The following is a 22,527-nucleotide window of genomic DNA, read 5'->3' as shown; positions in this document are numbered from 1 at the left end:
AGTGGCAAGAAGGTTACAAGCAACAGGGAGAAAGCAGAACTATTTAAGTCATGTTTTGCATCTGTCTTTATACAAAGGGATAAAACAGTCCAACCTATCAAAAACAGCAGCACAAAAATCAGATTAGGAACACAAGTTGAAATAGGGAAGAAAATGGTAAGTGAGCACCTGCCTACCCTAGACGAGTTCAAATCACCAGGACCGGATGGATTACACCCCAGGGCTCTGAAGGAACTGGTAGATGAGATCTCAGAACCACTGAACTATATCTTTCAGAGATCCTGGAGCACCGGGGAACTACCAGAGGACTGGAAAAGAGCTGATGTGGTTCCCATCTTCAAAAAAGGGAAAAAAACAGATCCAGGAAACTACAGACCTATCAGCCTGACCTCAATACCAGGAAAGATTCTGGAAAAGATAATCAAGCAACGAATTAGCGAATGCCTAGAAGCAAACAAAGTAATAGCCAAAAGCCAACATGGGTTTGTCAAAAACAGATCATGCCAGACTAATCTTATTGCATTCTTTGATAATGTGACAAAATTAGTGGACCAGAGGAATGCTATTGATATAGTTTACTTTGACTTCAGTAAGGCATTTACCATAACCTACTACTAGCTAAAGTAGAAGAATGTGGGTTGGACAGCATCACCATCAGATGGATTCGTAACTGGCTGACCAACCGCACTCAATGTGTAGTCCTCAATGGAACTGCATCTTCATGGAGGGAAGTATGCAGTGGAGTACCCCAAGGCTCTGTTTTGGGCCCAGTACTTTACAACATCTTCATCAATGATTTGGATGAGGGAATAAATGGGGAACTCATCAAATTTGCAGATGACACCAAGCTGGCAGGAATAGCCAACATTCCAGAAGATAGGCTAAAGATACAGAAGGATCTTGACAAACGTGAACATTGGGCACTATAATAATAAAAGGAAATTCAATGGTGAAAAGAGTAAGGTTCTATATTTAGGCAACAAAAATGAAATGTACAGGTACAGTATAGGTGGTACCTTCCTCAACAGTAGTAACTGTGAAAGTGGACAACCATTTAAATATGAGCCAGCAGTGTGCAGCATCTGCCAAAAAAGCCAACACAGTTTTAAGCTGCATAAAACAGAGGGATAGAATCAAGATCATGTGAAATGTTAACACCACTTTATAGTGCCTTGGTAAGGCCACACTTGGAATACTGCATTCAGTTTTGGTCACCATGATGTAGAAAAGATGTGGAGACTCTAGAAAGAGTTCAGAGAGTAGCAACAAAAATGATTAGGGGATTGGAGACTAAAACATATGAAGAACAGTTGCAGGAACTGGGTATGTCTAGTTTAATAGAAAGAAGGACTAGGGGAGACATGATAGCCATGTTCCAATATCTCAGGGGTTGCCACAAAGAAGAGGGAATCAAACTATTCTCCAAGGCACCTGAGGGTAGAACAAAAAGCAATGGGTGGAAACTAATCAAGGAGAGAAGCAACTTAGAACTGAGGAGAAATTTCCTGACAGTTAGAACAATTAATCAGTGGAACAGCTTGCCTCCTGAAGTTGTGAATGCCCCAACACTGGAAGTCTTTAAGAAGATGTTGTATAGCCATTTGTCTGAAACGGTATAGAGTTTCCTGCCTAGGCAGGGGGTTGGACTAGAAGACCTCCAAGGTCCCTTCCAACTCTGCTATTGTATTGTATTGTATTGTATAAATGATCAAAACTCACTTTTTTCAGTGCCGTTGTAAATTTGAACAGTCACTACACAAATACTTGTCAAGGACTACTCGTATTAGCCTGACCATGTCTGGAAGGATCAAATTATGACAAGGCCACTAGAGGCCAAATGTTTAAAGTTATACATGTACCTTCAGGTCCCAATAATTAAAGTGTGCTTTGCATTTTCCTCGTGTTCCCGTGTTTCTCAAAACTGTCAATTGTAAAATGTGTGGATTGCAACACCCAGTTGGCAAGTTCAAAGATCACTGGTTTAGATAATAATTCCTGTGCTTGTTGGTGGCAGAAATGAAGTCTTCATTCCCGAACGTGGTACCCGAAAAGAAGCAAACAAAGTGATTGTCATTATCACCGATGGGGACGCCTCAGACAGGGACAGAGGACATATAGAAGCTGTCAAGAAAAAGAACATTTTGCGCCTAATCATTGGGGTAATGTATCCAGAGGTCCATCTGGCTAATGGAGAGACCCACCAAGCAGTATTGAAGTGGTCTGCCTTATAAACATTATATTAATTGTTAATATGTAAACATGAGGAGTAAAATGAAGAAGTGTATTTCAATTAATAAGATCAGATTTCCCCCCCCCCCCCATTAATAAAAATTAATTCTACACCTGTACAGATGGTCTTTGACTTATGACCACAATTGGGATCAGAATTTCTATTGCTAAATTAGGCAGATTACGTGAATTATGGCATTTTCTGGCTACTTTTGGTAAACAAATCTGGTTTCCTCCATTGATTTTGCTAGTTGGAAGCTGGCTGGGAAACACACAATCTGGAACCCTACAACCATCGTGAATACATGCCAGTTGCCAAGTGCCCAAATTTTGATCACATGATCCTGGGGATGCTGTGAGAGAATTAAATGCAAGGATCAATTGTAAGTCCCTTTTTTCAGTGCTGTTGTAATTTTGAATATGGCAATTGCTAAATGAATGGTTGTAAATCGAGGACTACCATATGTATCAAATGTTCATGTACAGGTAGTCCTCAACTTATGACCCTTTGTTTAGCAACTGTTCAAAGTGACAACAGCACTGAAAAAAAGGGACTTATATCCTTTATGTTGCTGTGAGAAATTTGTTAAGTAAGCTTTGCCCCATTTTATGACCATTCTTTTCAGCGTTGTTAAGTGAATCAGTGCAGTAATTAAGTTAGTAACATGGTTGTTAAATGAATCTGGGTTCCCCGTTGACTTTGCTTGTCAGAAGGGGATCACATAACCCCAGGACGCTGCAACCGTCATAAGTTTAAGTCCATTGTCAAGCGTCTGAATGTAAATCACCTGACTATAGGCATGCTGCAACAGTCGTAAGTGTGAAAAATGGTCACCTTTTTTCAGTGCCGTTGTAACTCTGAATGGTCACTAACTGAACTGTTGTAAGTCAAGGACGAACTGTACTTGATTCTTTACTGCTTCCCACCCCCTTATTGCTGTTTCCCTTTTCTGCATCAAAATATTGTCTCAATAATTCCTTCCTTGTCTTTCCAGATTGGTAATCACCTTAATTCACCTGAGTCCCAAGAGAATCTCAAGCGGATTGCCTCAGAACCCACAAGTCAATTTTTTAAAGTTCTTGCCAGCTTTGATGAGCTCAAAGACAGTTTCAATGATCTCCAATCTAATATCTTTGCCATTGAAGGTAAGTGGAGCCCACCGGGAGTCTCCATGGAGAGACTGAGGGAAAAACACTACCTCAGTCTGCTTTTAAAACACAATAAACAAACAAACAAACACACACACACACATATATATGCATACATGCATGCATACATACATGCATGCATACATACATACATACATACATACATACATACATACATACATAAATCAATATCAATACATGAACAGTGAGGCATCTGGGTATCATTCATTTGAATACAAGTGATAGTGATAGTATTAATACTATTTGTTATTTAGATCATATTTATGTAGTTGTAATGTTATTACATATATTTATGTTAAAATATATGTCTTCATTATTTAGTTATTCAATATTTTAGTCCCCCATTCTAGTGACAATAACAATATCATTAAAATATACATAGTATTACCATCTTTCAAAATCTAATTTTTATATCTAGCTATTACTTTTAATATGTTATATAAAATGTGCATAATAATATTCCCCCTATTTCTTGTTTCTGCCTCTGTTCTAGCTCATAGTAAAGCCAATTTTGTATTACAAAACATTTCCTCTATCCATCATATCTTGCCCATCTTAATATTTCAATTCTTATTCATTTTTTGACTTGCTTCCCAAATTCCTCCCTTGGGTCTTCATCTCTATCTACATATTTCCTGTTTAACTTAAGTATTTCTTCCATCTCTACTATCTTTTGCTGCCAAGCCTCCAGAGGATATGCCCAAATCTCTATTTTCTTTTCAAAAATATCTTTCTGTTTATCCAGTATAATTTTTTTGGTATTTTAGTTTAGTTTTATTACCTTCTCCTTCTTATCTTCTTGTTTTGTTGTTAATTTGTTCCTTTTATCTTTTCCCCTGGTCTCTCCGTTATATCCTCTATTTCCTGGCCTTTTTGGTCATTATTCATTATCCATTGTGGAGCACTTTTTAGCTTTCCATTTATGTTATTCATTAAATCCATCATCTCCCTTTGACTCCTTGTCATAATATCATAAATGTTTTGAAACATCGACACATTTCTTTTTACATCTCATTTATCTCCCCCTGCTGAAACATCTTATCTTCTTTTGATAAGTCCAAATATAGCTCAATAGTCTGTCAATGGTCTGTCACTTCCCCAAAGTTTCAATTGTCTTTGCCCTCAGAAAGTCGATCTGTAAACCATTTACTCAGTCCTGATGTTGCTCCTCAGAGAATACAGTAATGTAGTTCTTTATAGCTTTTTTTAGGTAATCCAGGAAAGTTTCCAAATGTCTCCTTAAGTCCATTCTATGAGTTCAGTCCTGATATTTGAAAGTCACTTTAATTAGATATCTTCTGGGTTTTCACCATTAGAGCTCCAGTAGTCATAAAGTAGATAAGGAATAGAGCAATAGATAGCACAGCAGTCTTCTAGGTGTTATTTCTACTTTCTCCTCTGTCTTAGTCTTTTCCCAGGATTATAGGAATATAATTATTTCATTCATCTATACGTGGCACCTTTAGCTTAACTTCAACATTGCACAAATTCTAATAGGTTCCGTTTGTGTTTGTTCAAACAAATAGTCAAAATTCTGACAAGTAATTCCAGCATTTTAAAATGCCTTATTGTCAATAAAAATTAGAAATCCAATCTTTCTATGTTTTTAAAGTTTACGCTCTCTTCTTAAAATCCTTTTCTTTCAGGTCTATAATTTTCTCTCTGTAATTGTCCGCTGCTTAAACAAACTCTTCACAGTCTCTTTTTCAGATTTTATTTTCTTTAGGTTTTAGGTAAAAAATAAAATCACCTCACCCAGTTCCAGTCACTGTTCATCCAAACCGCTCCAGCACATTCTTTGTTTCTTCGGCTGCCCCAGCTTGAAGGCAGCCATAATAGCTGCCTCTCCTCTTTATCATCAGATGAGAGGGAATTAGCCGTGGGTCAAGCAGGAGAGCCACTGCTCTCCGCAACTTGCAGAGCACTCCTCCACTCTTCGTCACCTCTACCAGATGACTTTAGCCCCTTGTGGAGCCCTCCAATGAAGGGATTTGACGCGATTTTGTGGAGCCCCACTCTTCGCATCCGATAGCACCGCGATACAAGTCTTCAACCAGAAGTCTTAAAACATATACATATAACCCCCACTAGTTTAATACTGATTAATGTATTGCACAATATTACTTTCTCACCCCTTGTGAAACGGGCCAATTTTTTTTTTAAAAAAAATTCCCTATCTTTCTTCATCACAGGTACCAGTGACAGCAGATCCTTCCACCTGGAATTGTCATCCAGCGGATTCAGTGCAGATATATCCCAGGTGAGGCTGAAGGATTGGAAAGACACACACACCCCGCCAATATACAGGAGTCCTTGGCTTATGACCTCAATTGGGACCAGAATTTCCATGGCTAATAACATGGTTGTTAAATTAGTTTTGCTTGATTTTTTGACCTTTTTTGCCACAGCGGTTAAGCAAATTACCACAATTGTTAAGTGACTCACACAGCTGATTAGCAAGTCCAACTTCTCCCACTGGCTTTGGCTGGGAACATCGAAAATGGCGATCATGTGACCTCAGGATGCTACAACCATCATCAATACATGCCAGTTGCCAAGTGCCTGAATTTTGATCACATGACCAGATCATGCTGGCTGGGAATTCTGGGATTTGAAGATCACATATCTTAAAATTGCTAAGGCTGAGAAACACTGGTAGGGGTTCATCATCTCTAGAATATTTGTTTTTAAGGGCAAAATCAGAGCTGAGAACACTTCTGGATGAGCCCATTGTAACAGAAGTCTCCAACTTCAACTCCCAGAATTCTTCAGCTAGCTTTACTGGTTTAGGAATTCTGGGGTCATCTCCCAGTGCACAAGTCTTAAAGTTGTCAAGGTTGGAGTCCCCTGCATTATAACATTGCCATCTATGCTTCCTTGTGATCTGCCTTGGTAAAGCAAGATCTTTTGATCTGCAGGATCGTGTGATTCTTGGTGCTGTGGGTGCTGACAACTGGGCTGGGGGCATTCTGGAGCAGCAGCAGGATTTTTCCGGTGAAAGATTCATTACAACTCCCTCAGTACGGAAAGAGATGGAAGGTGCCTACTTGGGTGAGTAGAGAATGCCATTATCCCAATATAATATGGACTACTCTTCCCCATCCATCATCATATGTTGGCTGAGCATCGTGGCCGTTCCGGGTGCCAATTTACAGAAGGTGGATCTGGATGTTTTTTATCAAACTGAAGTTAGTTTTTTGTTGTTTTGCTTATCCTATAGAATTGGGCGGTATATAACCATCTTTCCTATGGAACATAGGATTATGAGTCAAACCTGTCTTTCAATCTTGTGGTTACTTCTTGTTGTTACAGATACATTTAAAATTAGGGACACGGTGGCTCAGTGACTAAGACGCTGAGCTTGTCGATCAGAAGGGCCTGCAGTTCAGCGGTTCAAATCCCTAGTGCTGCGTAACGCAGTGAGCTCCCGTTACTTGTCCCAGCTTTTGCCAACCTAGCAGTTCGAAAGCATGTAAAAATGCAAGTAGAAAAATAGGAACCACCTTTGGAAGGAAGGTAACAGCCTTCCGTGTGTCTTCGGCATTTAGTCATGCCGGCCAAATGACCACGGGGACGTCTTTGGACAACGCTGGCTCTTCAGCTTTGAAACAGATGTGCACCGACCCCTAGAGTCAGGAATGACTAGCACACATATATGCAAGGGAGAACCTTTTTTACCTTTGCATTTAAAATTATTCACAAATATGAATACAGGTACTCCTCGACTTACGACCACAACTGAGCCCAAAATTTCTCTTGCTAAGTGAGAACAGATGTAAAGTGAGTTTTGCCCCATTTTACGACCTTTCTTGCCATACTTGTTAAGTGGACCACTGCAGTTGTTAAGTTAGTAACACGGTTGTTAAGTGAATTTGGCTTCCCCATTAACTTTTCTTGTCAGAAGGTCACAAAAGCTGATGTACCCCAAGGTACTGCAACCGTCATAAATATGAGTTGCCAAGTGTCTGAATTTTGATCATGTGATCATGGGCACGCTACATCAAGCGTGAAAAACAGTCATAAGTTACTTTCTCAGTGTGGTTGTAACGTCGAACAGTCACTAAACAAATTGTTATAATTTGAGGACTATATATAGTAATATTCAATAAGCCTTCGAGTATAAAGGGGCTATAGTAACCCCCATGAAGATTTTTTCCTCCTGTGAAATCTATCTATCATCTATCTATCTATCTATCTATCTATCTATCTATCTATCATCTATCTATCTATCTATCTATCTATCTATCTATCTATCATCTATCTATCTATCTATCTATCATCTATCTATCTATCTATCTATCTATCTATCTACCTACCTACCTACCTACCTACCTACCTACCTACCTACCTACCTACCTTCCTATGTACTGTACTGTACTGTATCTATTTATTTATCTTTGCCTGTAGCCTTGAAAGTTTCACATTCACTAGTTTATATAGGTTTCTAAATATCAGTTGTTAAAAAAGCAATTTAACATTATGTGTGAACTCAGGAATTGTGGTTTATAAACCATGGCCTGCTGGTTAAGTATGCTATATGAGCCTAGTTGTTCTGATATACTTTCCCAAGTAAGTACACCAAACCGAATGTAATGTGTAAATCTAGCTATCTTATTTAAGAAGCCGTAGTGAAAACAAGATTCGGTGTAAAGCAGTGTGTAAACCCAGGCAGAGTGTCTAACCCTCACTATTATAGAATTAAAAGAAGATGCTGCTTTGTTGTGCAAAAGGCCCCCAGTTTAACTCAGTGTTTCTCAACCTTGGCAGCTGGGAAATCTGTGGATTACAACTCCCAGAATTCCCCAGCCAGCATGATTTTAAGGCGCTGATGTCCACACATCTTAAAGCTTCCAAGATTGACAAACATTGGTCTAACCCTTCTGTGGGATGTCCATCCATCATGTTTTTAACCTTCACAGGGTACACACTCACTTTTCTCCAGCATCGTCAGAAAGCATTCTACGCCGTTGGTGCCCCTCGATACCAACATATGGGAAGGGTCCTCATATTTGAGGTCGATGCCAAAACTCAGAACTGGACTTTAAAGCAAGAAATTAAAGGGCAACAGGTAAAGGAGAGAAAAAAAAAGAATCATAGAATCATAGGGCTGAAAGGAACTTTGAAGATCTTCTAGTCATAAGGAACTTTCTAGATGTTTTGGTCCACTGCTGCCTAGCATCATTATTAGAACTAGGCCAATGTTTCCCAACCTTGCAAAATTGAGGGTTAATGGACTTCAACTCCCAGAATTCTCTGCAGTGGCTAGGCTGGCTGTGGAATTCTAGGAGTTGACATCTATATGCCTGGAAATTGCCAAGGTTGAGAAACCCTGTTAGCAAAAGGACGATCATGGTGGCCCAAGAAAACCTAATCAAGATTCTTCTCCTTCTCTTTCCCTGGTAGATAGCAGTGGTTGACTTTTGTGAGCTGTAGCACACTTCATCAGGTGCATGGAATGGTTAAACACGGGGTACCTAGAGAGAAAGAGAGGGAGGGAGGGAGAAAGGGAGGGAGGGAGGGAAGGTGAGAGAGGAGGGGAGAGAGATGGGACAGTGATGGTAGGGAGATGGGATAGTTTTGCAGATAAAGATTCAAGGGAAAAGATTACAAATACCTTGTCAATTAACAAATGCAATGTGTTAAGACCCCCACAGTGTGTGTTCAGATGTTCAAAAAGGCCAGACTTTGTCAGACGGGGTAAATGTATGTGATAAGATAAGATAAGATGATAAGATAAGGTAGGGTAGGGTAGGATAGGATAATTATAGGGTAAGGTAATGTAAGATAGGGTAGAGTAGGATAGGGCTAGGCTAGGCTAAGGTAAGGTAAGGTAAGGTAAGGTAAGGTAAGGTAAAGTAGGAAAAGGATAGGGATAGGGATATGGCAAGATAGGGTAGGGTAGGAGTAGAGTAGGGTAGGGTAATGTAGGGTAGGGTAGGGATAGGATAGGTAAGGTAGGATAGGATAGGGTAAGGTAGGGTAGGGATAGGGTAGAGTAGGGTAAGGTAGGGTAAAGTAGGGTAGGAAAGGGTAGGGTAGAGTAGAGTAGAGTAGGACAGGACAGGACAGGACAGGACAAGATAAAATTTTATTGTCATTTTTTACAGCCTGTTCTCAAGGGAAAGTGTATATCTACCCAAAACACAAACTTAATGCACATATAAACTTGCTATATACATACATAAATAGATGTACATGATCATTTCAAAGTACAGTACAAAGATCAACTGTTATTATCTATGATTAGGACTCCAGTGCTGGTAACTCTGCCTTTTCATTCTATGCATTTTGATGCCCCTTTTGCAGACTGGATCCTATTTTGGAGGAGTGCTTTGTGCCGTGGACGTAGATGGTGATCAAGAAACAGACCTGCTACTTATCGGGGCCCAGCAATATTTCACCGAAACGAGAGGAGGCCAGGTTTATGTATATGGTTGGGAAGAGGTGAGCCAGGAAAATGGGCAGGGCAATACAGGTAGTCCTCAGCTTAAACAGTTCGTTTAGTGGCCATTCAAAAGTTACAGTGGCACTGAAAAATGTGGCCGTTTTTCACAGTTATGAACTTTCCAGTATTCCCATGTGATCAAAAATTCAGATGCTTGGCAACTGGTTCCTATTTAGGATTGTTGCTAAGTCCTTAGGATTGTTGCTAAGTCCCAAGATCACGTGGCCCCCTTTTGCAACTTTCTGACAAGCAAAGTTAACAAGGAGGCCAGATTTGCTTGACAACTGGGTTACTCACTTATCAACTGCAGTTATTCTGAAGCGAGAAAGGTTGTTAAAATGGGACAAAATTCACGTAACAAATGTCCCGCTTAGCAATAAAATTCTTGGACTCAATTATGGTTGTACGTCGAGGACTACCTGTACATATCCGATATATCTGGGAGATGCCCACATTGTATCCTAGATTTGGAGAGTGGATACCTTTCCTTCCAGGATAATCTCGTTCTCCTTGGAGAATTTAATGGGGATTTAGGATACCCCTTGGGCAGATTTGGAGCAGCCATCACAGATCTGGCAGACGTCAATGGGGATGGACAGACGGACGTGGCTATAGGAGCTCCCTTAGAGGATGAGGAGAGGGGAGCTGTCTACATCTACAACAGCCTTGAGAAGACTCTGCTTACGGAATATAGCCAGGTATGACTACAGCAATGGTGTTGCATGCTAGGTTTACCTGAGAGATTTGCTAACATGCCACATCCAGCTGTTTACTACTGATCTCCAAAGCTAAGTTGGTCAGATCAGAGTAATGATTGGATTACTACTAAATGATACAGCTGTAGGCATCTCAGAAGATGCTAATAGTCAAGTCTTTCTGCATGGTTCAGTGAAGCTAGGTGGATATGTGTGTAAAATCGTCAGTTTGAAAGATGTCACAAATAAGAAATGTAAAAGAAATAAACTTTTCTACATCGTGGTGACCAAAACTGAATGCAGTAAACTAAACTAAACTAAAGGATACTATGAGCCCAGGGCGCTTAACTAGCCAGGGGACTCCGAAAAGTGTTTTGTCAAGAGGAAACTGGACTTTCTGTTTTTTGTTTGAAGATGTTCTGCTTCTCATCCAAGAAGCTTCTTCAGCTCTGAGTACCAGTCAGCAGTCAAAGCTGAAGGAGCTTCTTGGATGAGAAGCGAAACGTCTTCAAAGAAAAACCAGAAAGTCCAGTTGCCTCTTTAAAAAAGCACCTTTGGGACAATCATGACCAGGATGACTGAGAATCTCCATAGACATTTCGCCAAGAGTCTGGCCTGGCCATTTCTATGCATCAACAAGGGTTCATACAACATGTCTGACACATTCATTTCACACTCTGAAAGTCAGTTTTGGGTTGGCAGCGCATTAGAACTAGAGAGTTGATGGCCTACAGCAAGGAGTGTCCAACCTTGACAACGTTAAGACTTCTGGACTTCAACTCAGGCGGGGGAATTCTGGGAGTTGGAGTCCACAAGTCTTAAAGTTGTCAAGGTTGGACACCCCTGGTCTACAAGCTTTCTTCTGTCTGTCAGCTATGTCTTTGAATAGACAGCGCTAACATGACTGACTAAAGAAGTCCTGCACCTATTCTGTCAATCACTCCTTGGAAGAATAGCTTTAAAAAAAAAACTTTTGAATGACCATCTATTGTATAAAATATATTTAAACATGGCAATAGAAACACAGTAAAACGCAGTCTAAAATATTAGTTTTTGAAGCACCAGCTTTCTGAAAGAATCAGACTAAGGTTCTTCCAGTCTGGAACTTTACTTCTAGTTAAGTCAACAGCATTTTTCTCCTGCAGAGAATCACTGGATCCAGCATTTCTCCTGGTCTGAGACACTTTGGACAGTCCATCCATGGAAAGACAGACCTCCGTGGAGATGGTCTCACCAGCATTACAGTAGGAGCCTTGGGAAAGGTGATGGTTCTCCAGTAAGTTCATGTTCTTGGGTTGTCCCAGATGAGGCCATAAGGACTTCAGAAAGTGAAAGTAAGACCAGAAAGTGAAGCAAAGAGCAATTGCAGGACACTTAACAATATTTTCAGTGTTTTTTCCACTACTGTATTTCTTAAACTGGGAACTTATTAGAGGAGTTTTCATTTCTTATAGAAATAACAATAAACTTCTAAACCAGTGGTTCCCAACCTTTTTTGGGGGCCGTGCCCCACCTAAAAATCTTTAAAATCCTGACAGACACACACACACACACACCGTGACATATAATTCTTACTTCACTCAAAAAGTGAACTCTACTCATGTGGAGGAAGCCTAAAAGGCTATTAACTTGGTTTAAACATGGATCAAATAGCCCCCATTAAAAATCAAATTTTCCCCCTCTGGGGCATGGGCCCCATGTTGGGAACCACTGTTCTAAACGAATGTCAGAATAGAAATTTCCCAGCTTGTAGGAAGCAATTCACTTTTTGTTACTTTCAAAAGATATTATGAGGAAAGAAAAATAGGCTTTAGATATTTGAAAATTATGTTTTCCTTTCCTGGGGCTTCAGAAGAATAATTGATAATAACAAAAATATATACACTTTTCATTTAAGTAGTGAAGATGAGGAATTTGAAATTTATGTTAGATACTATGTAGCTTCAGAAAGATAAACAATCTGATTTTACTTCTTTCTCCTGTTTTAAAAGTAGAATTAAACATTAAAGGCAGAATAAAGGGACATTCTAACTCTTGTTAACAATAATTAGTTGTGAGAAAAGAGAAAATTCAACCTTCTCACTTTTGTGAAAGGTGACTGACCTTTCCTTAATTGGCTGAGATGCGGAGGGTAAGTTATTAGAAATAAAATCCCTGGATTTTAGAAAGATAAAAGTCTGTCTGAGCTGGGAAATTATTTCTCAAATTAAATTATAATTACAGATAGTCTGACTTACAACCACAACTGAGCCCAAAATTTCTGCTGGTAACTGAGGTATTTGCTAAGTGAGTTTTATGACCTTTCTTGCCACAATTGTTAAGTGAATCACTGCAGTTGTTAAGTTAGTAATATGGTTGTTAAGTGAAACTGGCCTTCCCATTGCAGGATACTGCAACCATCATAAATATGAACCTGTGGCCAAGTATCTGAATTTTGATTATGTGACTGTGGGGAACGTTGCAACGGTCATAAAAAATATAAAGTGATTTTATTCACTGCCGTTGTAACTTTGAACATTGTCACTAAATGAATGGTTGTAAGTCAAGGACTACCTGTAATTCTTTAACGGCATAAAGATAGTGTTTTTCCCTTTCCGTGGAATCTACAGATAGTCCACAATTTTAAACCCCTACATTTCTTTCTCTTCTGTAATAAATAGTGGTACCTCCTTCCCTCCTCACCTAAATGTAGAAGCTTTGATCCACAGGGTCTAGTACATTGATGGCGAACCTATGGCACACGTGCCACAGGTGGCACGCGGAGCCATTTGTTACCATTTTTAAAAGCCATTTTTCGCCCTCCCCAGGCTCCAGATGCTTTATAGGAGCCTGGGGAGGGCAAAAAGAGCCTCCCCCACCCCGGAGGCCCTCCGGAGGCTTCAGGGACCGTCCGGAGGCTTCCCTGAAGCCTTCGGAGCGCTTAAAACGACCCTTCGAGCAAACCGGAAATGACTTACGGTTTGCTCGGAGGGTCGTTTAAGCGATCTGAAGGCTTCAGGGAAGCCTCTGGACGATCCCTGAAGCCTCTGGAGGGCCTCCGAGGGGGGCGGGGGAGGCTCTTTTCACCCTCCCCAGGCTCCTATAAAGCCTCTGGAGCCTGGGGAGGGCGAAAAAAGCATGTAAAAATGGGCGTGCATGCGCACTGGGGGGTCGTGCATTGCGTTATGGGTGCGGCACGCCTGCACACGATCCACCTGCGCTCCCCCCAGTTGTGGCACGCGAGCCAAAAAAGGTTCACCATCGCTGGTCTAGTAGAATACAATACAATACAATACAATAACAGAGTTGGAAGGGACCTTGGAGATCTTCTAGTCCAACCCCCTGCCTCAACAGGAAACCCTTTACCGTTCCAGACAAATGGCCATCCAACATCTTCTTAAAGACTTCCAGTGTTGGGGCATTCACAACTCGTCTAGGGTAGATAGGTGCTCACTTACCATTTTCTTCCCTAATATTTTTGTTTTGTGGTACTTGCAGATCCAGACCAATTGTTAACGTGGCCACACAAGTTACTTTTGAGCCCCAGGAAATTCCAGTGAAAGATGTTGAATGCACTGGAAATGGCAAACCCTGGCAAAATATAAATTTGAAACTTAGGATCTGCTTCAATAACAGCTTTGTCACGGAGAGTTACACAGGTGAGTCATCTGGAGGAGAACCGAAATGTAGGACTGATCCTGATCCAGAGAACAATCCAGCACTCACATCAGTTGCACAGTGAGTGATATGAGGACAAGACAAAATAGTCCATGGGTTCTTCGATGCTAGTTGCTTTCCTATGAAATGGCCAACTTTAGAAAGAATGTAGAATCAGCCAGTGTCAGAGTTTGTTGCAGAAAAATCAAATCCAGAAAGCACAGAAAGATAACTGATTCAGTTGGATTCATTAACTTCTTTATGTACATAATAACAGATGAATAAATATACCAGGGGTGGCGAACAAGTTCGACAAAAAGAGCCAAAATTTTAAACTGTGAGAGTCAGAGAGCCACACCACGCAGTGACCTGCCAAAACAGACCCGGAAGCAATGTTCCCTCTAATTTTTTTTCGATGTGAGCAGAAAAGTATAGTGTTTGAGCGGCACATTTTCATGCCTGAGCACCCGAATTTTTTTCACAGATGTCACCTAAGACAACAACGAAATCAGTATTATTTGAAACTCAAAGTTATGTTTCTTCAAGGTACCCGCTTAATTCAAAGTGTTATATAATATCAGTATCACTTAACAACGCTCCTCCTTAGCAACCAAAATGTTGGCTCAGAAACTCTGGCATTTGAAGCACGCAACTCTTAAAGCTGTCAAGTTACAAGACCCTTGCACCCCTAACCCTTTAGGGAAAAAAACCCCCAGGGGTCTTCAAACCTGACAGCTTTAACACTTGTGGACTTCAACTCCCAGAATTCCTCCTCCAGTCATGTTGCAGCGACGTCATCTGCGTGGATCTGCTCCATCTTTGCTTTCTTCATTGTGGGCAGGGCTTCTGCTGAAGATGCCGACGAGTACGAGTTGCCACCAGAATAACTGCTGCTACCTCCTCCTCCTCCTCCTCCTCCTCCAACAGAATCACCAGATTTGCTCCTGAGCTCAGCGCTGGGTTACCTCTGCCCCCTCCCCCTCCTCCGTGCTTTTGAGGAGCCATGAGGCTTTTTTTCCCCTGCTCCCCCCCCCCCCGCCTTCCTACTGGCTCCTGCAGCCTCATGGCTCCTCAAAAGCACGGCGGAGGAGGAGGAGGGGGCAGGGGTAACCCAGCGCTGACTGAGCTCAGCTGCTCCGAGCGGAGGGGAGGCGCCGCTGCCACGCGCGGAGATGCCGGCTGGAACTTTGGCAGCTTCATCTCAGCCGCAGCGCCGGGCGGCAAATCCGGCAGTGCTGCCTGTTAGAGGAGGATGAGGAGGAGGTGGCAGCAGTTCTTCCGGTGGCGGTGGGGGCTTTGGGGCTTCACAACTAGCCTCAGTCGCCCCGTGCTCCTCAAAGCAAGTCTGGGGAAGTCCTTTGCAGGCGGCCCGTTCTAGCTGCCTGCAAAGGACCTCCCCAGCTTCCGAAAGGGAGCGCGCGATCCGAGCCACAGTATACTAAATAATGATAAGAGGCAAAGAGCCTCATTTATTTTGGCCGGGAGCCGCATGCAGCTCGCGAGCTGCGTGTTCGCCACCCCTGAAATATACAATACCAATAGTAGATTATTTCAATGTGGTAGAAGTTACAAGCAGAACACAAGCAGGAGAGAATTGTTAGTTTCATTTCAGAGTTCAGAGCAGACAGAATAGTTTCAGTATGGATTCTCAGCACAGACTCAGATCTGTTTAAGCTCCCATTGGCTGACTTAGTTGCTATGCTTATTCATTGGCTGACCTTGTTACCATGTCTCTCCCAGTTATGAATATTCTAACAGCCAGTCCATTACATTTGAGTGTTTTCTGTGTTTGTGTCTTGTTATATTCATTTTTTTTCCTCATTTAAAATGGCATGGTGGTATTAGGCTAAGCAACGCACTACCAAGGCTTTGGACTCAGCTGTGTCTTTCATCCAGGGCTTCCAGTGTTGCTCCTTTTTAAAAATAGTTTTCTGTTTAGGCAGCAATGGCATTGGCATTCTTTATGAATGGCCTCCAATTGGTTAAAACAGGGGCCTTCAAACTTAGCAAATTTAAGACTCATGGATTTCAATTCCCAGAATTCCCCAGCCAGCTGGCTGATTAATTCTGGAGTTGGAAGTCTACAAGTCTTAAAATTGCCAAATTTGGAGGCCCCTGGCTTATAGAGAGAGTCCTCGAACATAGGACCACAATGGAGCCCAAAATTGATATCTCTGAGGAAGACATTTGTTGAGTGAGTTTTTGCCCCATTTTATGACTTTTCTTGCCACAGTTGCTAAGTTTGTGTTTGTGTTTATGGCAGTTGTTAAGTTAGTTACACGGTTCTTAAGTGAATCTGGTTTATCCATTGACATTATCAGAATGTCACAAAAGGTGATCACACGATCTTGGGACACTACAATTGTCATAAACGTGAATCGCCAACTTTCTGAATTTTGATCATGTGACATTGGGGATGCTGCAACAATTGTAAGTGTGAAAAACGGTCATGTCACTTTTTTTCAGTGATGTAACTTTGAACAATCACTAAATGAACTGTTGTAAGTCAAGGAGTACCTGCAATAAGTCCCTTGGGGACTTTCTGTGACAATTCCTTCTAATACTTATTCCCCTTAGCACAATTTTGTCCTTAATTATCTAAAAGGGAAGATAGCATCCATTTTCATGATATTTTCTATTTTAAAAAATGTTTATTGTTTTTAATCGGTTTTATGTAGGTTGTTCTCGACTTATGATTGGTTGCTTAGAGACTGTTTGAAGTTATGACCAACATGAAAACAGAAACTTATGAGGACTACTTGTTTACTTCCTGTTTCCTGGTTGTTTACTCCTTTTTTAAGGCATGGGATTGGTGGAGGGCAATTGTATTTTCAATACAACAGGATCCAGAGATTTGCTGTTATAGTCATCAAAATAGACAGAAGATTTGCAGAATATCTGCTCAGCATTTTACACACATTTTCTTCCTTCTAGGGCATCTGTCTGCAAAACTCTTGTTCCACTTGGAGATTGACCCAGACAGGGTGAAATACCGAGGAGAATTTAGGAATGGCAAGAATATTATAAACGGAGCCGAAGAAATCTCTCTAAAGCCAGTGTGTGTATTGGAGGAAATTAATATCACGGTAAATCAAAACTACTTGTTGTTAAATCTTTTGTTCATAGATTCTAGATTTCTACCTTTTGTGTGACGGTGAAGCTAGTCTGCCCTCAGATATTGCTAATGTGATGGTTACCAGCCAGTAATCCTTGCTTAAGCAACTCCTACATTGTCTTTCAGAATTGCATTGAGGATTACTTGTCAGCCATCAAGCTCCTTGTGAATTTGTCCCTTGAGGAAGACGGTTTGCTGAAGAGTGGACTTCCTAAGCCTATTCTGAATCCTTTAAGCAATAGGACAATGGTGGAGGTGAGACCTTACTTGTGTGTGTGGGGGGGGGGGGGAATAACAGATTTAGCCATCAGCAGAAGAGAATCCCTAGCACCACATAAAGGAGTGAGCTCCTGTTACTTGTCCTAGCTTCTGCCAACCTAGCAGCTGGAAAGCATGTAAAAAATGCAAGTAGAAAAATAGGAATCACCTTTGGTGGGAAGGTAACAGCGTTCCGTGCGCCTTCAGCATGCCTGCCACATGATCACAGAGATGTCTTCGGACAGTGCTGGCTCTTCGGCTTTGAAACGGAGATTAGCACTGCCCCCTAGAGTCAGGAATGAAGCATCAGAGGTGATATCCAGCAGGCTCTGACCAGTTGTGGAGAACCAGTAGCGGAAGATTTGAGTAGTTCGGAGAACCAGTAAATACCACCTCTGACTGGCCCTGCCCCCATCTATTCTCTGCCTTCTGAGTCCCAGCTGATCAGGAGCGAATGGGGATTTTGCAGTAACCTTCCCCTGGAGTGGGGAGGGGATGGAGATTTTACAGTATCCTTCCCCTGCCACATCCACCAAGCCATGCCACGCCCATCAAGTCACGCTCATAGAACCAGTAGTAAAAAAAAATTGAATCCCACACATATGTGCAAAGGGAGCCTTTACCTTTTAGAAGAGAATGTAAATCAGGGTTGAACAGTGGTGTCCTTACTGCTTTCTGAGCTTGGTTGTTTTCTGGCAGACATTTCAGTACCCAAGTAGATAACATCATCAATGCTAGCAGAGAGTAGGCTTTGCTCTCTGTTTATATATCAGTCGCTTGCTCTGTCATTATTGGTGGGAATGGCCTTGGTGGTTCCTTAATTGGGCTGTTGCTACTGTTAGCTTGTTTGAGTAAAAGATTAACATTAATTAACAATCAAGACACAAACAATACCCCCATCAAGGAACTGCCTAACAAGCTAACAGTACACAGCAACCCAATCAAGGAACTACCAAGACCATTCCCACTAACACTGACAGGGCAAGCCTCTAGAATATAAAATGAGAGCAAATCCCACTCCCACCAGCTTAAAGGCAGATGGGAGAAAACCAGGAGATGGGCCTCAATCTGTCATATTTTAGCATAGGGTAAATATCTATGGATATTCTCAATCATCCAGGTAATGGTTGTCTCCAAGGTGCTTTTTCAAGAGGCAACTGGACTTTCTGGTTTTTCTTTTAAGACGTTTTGCTTGTCATCCAAGAAACGTCTTCAGCTGTGACTGGATGGTGGGCAACGGAAGGATTTATATTCCTTGTAGACAACAGATTATTTGCATTCTTTTATGGAGTCACTGAGGCTACTTGGAGGTTTGTCTGTGTCCTCAGGGTCACCTGAATAGTGGGGGAGGGGAATGAATGTGACATCATCTATCTCCAGTTTACAATAAAGCCCTTTCAGCAGTTCCAAGAAAGCTCCACACCCATTTGCACTACTCAGGTGACCCTGAGGACACAGACAAGTCTCCAGGTGGCCTCAATGACTCTCTCTAAAAGAATGCAAATGACTAGCTGTCTGCAAGGAATATAAATCCTTCCATTTCCCACCATCCGGTCAGAGCTGAAGAAGCCTCTTGGATGAGAAGTGAAACGTCTTCGAAGAAAAACAAGGAAGGTCAGCAGGGTAAGGTATTACACTGGATATGTGTAAATATTTCCTATCTTATCAAATACAACAGATTCCTTTTGACAAGAACTGTGGAACAGATGACATCTGTGTGGCCGACCTGAAAATCACCTTCCATTCTTCAGGGTAAGTATAAATTCCTTGATACCCTCAGTCACTTTTCTTGAAAGAATATGAGAAAAATCAGAAGCTGCCTAGGAACTGCAAGGTTTCAGTTTCGTCAATACTAATCCACATTTATGTAGCCTGGTTTTAAATAACAGGCAGTCCTCACTTCACCACCAATTGCTTAATGGCTGTTCAAAGTTACGATAGATCCCAGAAAGTTACTTATCCACCCCTTGCAGTCATGTGTTCACATTTCAGGCATTCGTCAAGCAGTTCGTATTTACAACTGGTTGCAGCATCCCAGGGGCTTCTGAATGCAATTTGTGATCCCCCCACCCCCAGTTTCTGGTACAAAAAGCATGCATTTGAGAGAATGGATCTGCTTATCATCCAAATGATTTGTTTAATGACTACAGTGACTCACTTTGTAAAAGTCATAAAATAAAGTCAAGTCACTTAGTGATCCACTTAATGATTGCAAAGGTATCGACCAAAATTCTAGGCTCTGTGATTGTTAAGTGAGGACTATCTGCAGATTGTTTTAAGAATCCTTATATTTAGCTTTGTAAAATATTGAAAATTAATGTGAAGCTGAGTGAAGCCAAAGATAACAAAAATGGCTATGGAGAAGAATCTTTGAGATTTTAGGCTTCTGGAGTTGAACAAATTATCTTTCAGAAACTCTTTCTCTTCTACACCAGTTTTTACAGTTCTAAAGGCTCCAGGGTGAAATTGCATTGGATAGCCACTCTTGTGGCTATTTAGCAAACTTGCCTCAAGGATGCATCAACAGAAGGATACTGTCAAGATCATGTGAAGTGCTAATACTGCTTTATATTATACTGGTAAAACCATATTGGGAATAGATTTTTAAGAAGAGATCGGACAGCCATTTGTTCAGAATGGTATAGGTCTCTTGCGCAAGCACAGGGTTAGACTAGAAGATCTCCAACTCTGTTATTCTGCATTTGAGTCTGTTTTCTGCATATTTATCGAAACTGGGAACGGAATAGCACTAATCCACTTCTGCTCTTGTACAACAGGTCTAAGGAACTCGTTGTATCTCCTCAATATCCACTAGAAATGAATTTGGAACTGGTGAATCAGCGGGAAGATGCCTATTTTACGATGCTCTACGTGCCCCTGTTGCCAGGCCTTTCTTTCCGCAAACATTCAGTGCTGAAAGTATGTATGCCATCTTTTCGAACGCAGGACTTGGCAGTGGGCATATCCCTCCACCTTCCACCCCCACCCCCTGGTGCCATGATTCTGTCTGCTGGAATAGCATATATTTCAGCAGCTCCCTTTTACCTGTCCGAAGACTTGGGCTAAAGGAAAAGCCACAGAGTTTGAGTTTTTTGAAAAAGCAGTGGCCCAAAAGTGTAGGCTATGTGGCGACTGTAACCTCTCTATGGCAGGGTTCCTCAACCTGTGGGCTCTGGCCCACTACTGGGCCATGTTCTGTTAGCCACTGGGCCACTTGAGTGGCTGGCCAATACATGTGTGTGCCCGCACTCCCTACTCCAGGGGTGGGTTCCTGCCAGTTCTAACCTCTTCTATAGAAGAGGTTCCACAAATCTACAGTGCCGTTTAGAACCAGCTCCCTCCCCCCGCCCGTCCGCACATCATCAAGATGAAGAGCGAGAGGAGGAATTCTGGGAGTTGAAGTCCACAAGTCTTAAAGCTGTCAAGTTTAAACACCCCCTGGGTTTTTTATTTCTAAAGGATTAGAGGTGCAAGGGTCTTGTAACTTGACAGCTTTAAGACTTGCGTGCTTCAATGCCAGAGTTTCTGAGCCAACATTTTAGTTGCTACACAAGAGCGTTGTTAAGTGAGTTTCACCACATTTTACAAGTTGGCCACTCCCACCCGGTCACATGGCTGGCAAACCACTTCCACCCTGTCACATGGCCGGCAAGCCACTCCCACAAAGCAGGTCACACCTACGGAAGAGGTTCTAAAAAATTTTGAAACCCACCACTGGCCTACTCGCACTAGTGTTGCGGGGTCAAATGGGCACTATCATCGCCATGAGCACACACTCCTCGCATTTGTCTGGTGCATCGCATGGGTGCTATCATGACCTTGAATGCACACATTCCCCAGTCGCACTAGCATTGTGGTATCGCATGGGCACTATCGTTGGCGCAAGTGCATACCCCCCCCCACTAGTGTTGCAGTATCGCTAGCATCCCACAGGTACTCATGGCCCTGTTTGCGTTGTGCGTGCAATCATAATCCTGTTTGCACATGCAAATGTAAAGATGACTCCCCCCGCGGGCCAACCAAGAAAGGTTGGGGCCCCCTGCTCTATGGCATGTGTCTCACCCCAATGAGATTAACCCACCACACCCACTCTGGCCAAAGGTGCATGCTGTGGATTCCATCAGACAGGGGATTCCAACTGGAGGGGTTAGGGAGAAAACCATGTTTTCTGCCATGGTTCCCACCTTATGAAAGTCCCTCGAGGTGGGATCCATTCCCCCCACTCCACCCTTTTGGCTTTCTGAAAGGGACTGAAAACCTGGCTGTGCCAATTGGCTTTGGGGCCTGATGGAGGCCTAGTTGTATGGAGGTGGTTAGTAGCTTAGAAGATTCCACTTGCATCCCATTTACATATTGGTCCTTTTAACTCAGCTCCTTGAGAATTTTAATCTTTTAACTTTTAAGGCTGAACATTTTTAACGTTTTAAACCTTCTAATTCTTTCATATTGTTGCTTTATTGTTTATTTGTATCCTGCCTCTATTATTTTTATAAATAACTCAAGGTGGCGATCATATCCAGCACACCTTCCTCCTCCTATTTACCTCACAACTACCACCCTGTGAGGTGGTTTGAATGAGGGAGAGAATTTTATGACAATATAAGACACCTAAAGTCACTTGATAGTGAGATGGAGAGCCTATAAATGTAATAAATAAATGCAGTCTGGAGCTGCAGGAAGGAGGGGCTCTTTCCCAGAGGCCAAAGAGACAGCAAAGTTGGGAATGTCCGCTAGGCAAGAAGAGAGCAAAGGCAGACCCTCCTAGCAATTCACAGAGGATATCTATAGTTATACAGATTCGGTCTGGCAAGATTCTGTTGTAGGCAAACAGCAACAGAGAACTATTCAGAAGTATAGGTAGCCCTTGACTTATTAGAGTTTGTTTAGTTGACTGTTTGAAGTTACAACAGCACTTTAAAAAATGACTTATGACCATTTTTCACACTTACGACCAATGCAGAATCCCTGAGGTCACATGA

General features: G+C 41.9%; 1 protein-coding gene across 1 annotated transcript in view; it reads left to right on the top strand.

The window, feature by feature from the left end:
* The window catches only part of ITGAL (integrin subunit alpha L), a 103,188-nt gene that overhangs the window by 61,540 nt on the left and 19,121 nt on the right, over positions 1 to 22,527 (top strand). Inside the window, exons 8-20 of the mRNA XM_081931993.1 lie at positions 2,015 to 2,159; positions 3,225 to 3,375; positions 5,592 to 5,659; positions 6,318 to 6,450; positions 8,319 to 8,467; positions 9,706 to 9,843; positions 10,339 to 10,542; positions 11,685 to 11,815; positions 14,017 to 14,177; positions 17,110 to 17,261; positions 17,417 to 17,545; positions 19,227 to 19,300; positions 20,326 to 20,467. Of these exons, the coding sequence (XP_081788119.1) occupies positions 2,015 to 2,159; positions 3,225 to 3,375; positions 5,592 to 5,659; positions 6,318 to 6,450; positions 8,319 to 8,467; positions 9,706 to 9,843; positions 10,339 to 10,542; positions 11,685 to 11,815; positions 14,017 to 14,177; positions 17,110 to 17,261; positions 17,417 to 17,545; positions 19,227 to 19,300; positions 20,326 to 20,467 (1,777 nt within the window). The remainder of the gene's footprint in view (positions 1 to 2,014; positions 2,160 to 3,224; positions 3,376 to 5,591; positions 5,660 to 6,317; positions 6,451 to 8,318; positions 8,468 to 9,705; positions 9,844 to 10,338; positions 10,543 to 11,684; positions 11,816 to 14,016; positions 14,178 to 17,109; positions 17,262 to 17,416; positions 17,546 to 19,226; positions 19,301 to 20,325; positions 20,468 to 22,527) is intronic.

This window comes from Natrix helvetica (assembly GCF_964273705.1).
Source record: "Natrix helvetica genome assembly, chromosome: Z".
NCBI lineage: Eukaryota > Metazoa > Chordata > Lepidosauria > Squamata > Natricidae > Natrix > Natrix helvetica.
Note: the sequence above shows the minus strand (reverse complement) of the source record. Positions and strands in the feature narration are given on the sequence as shown.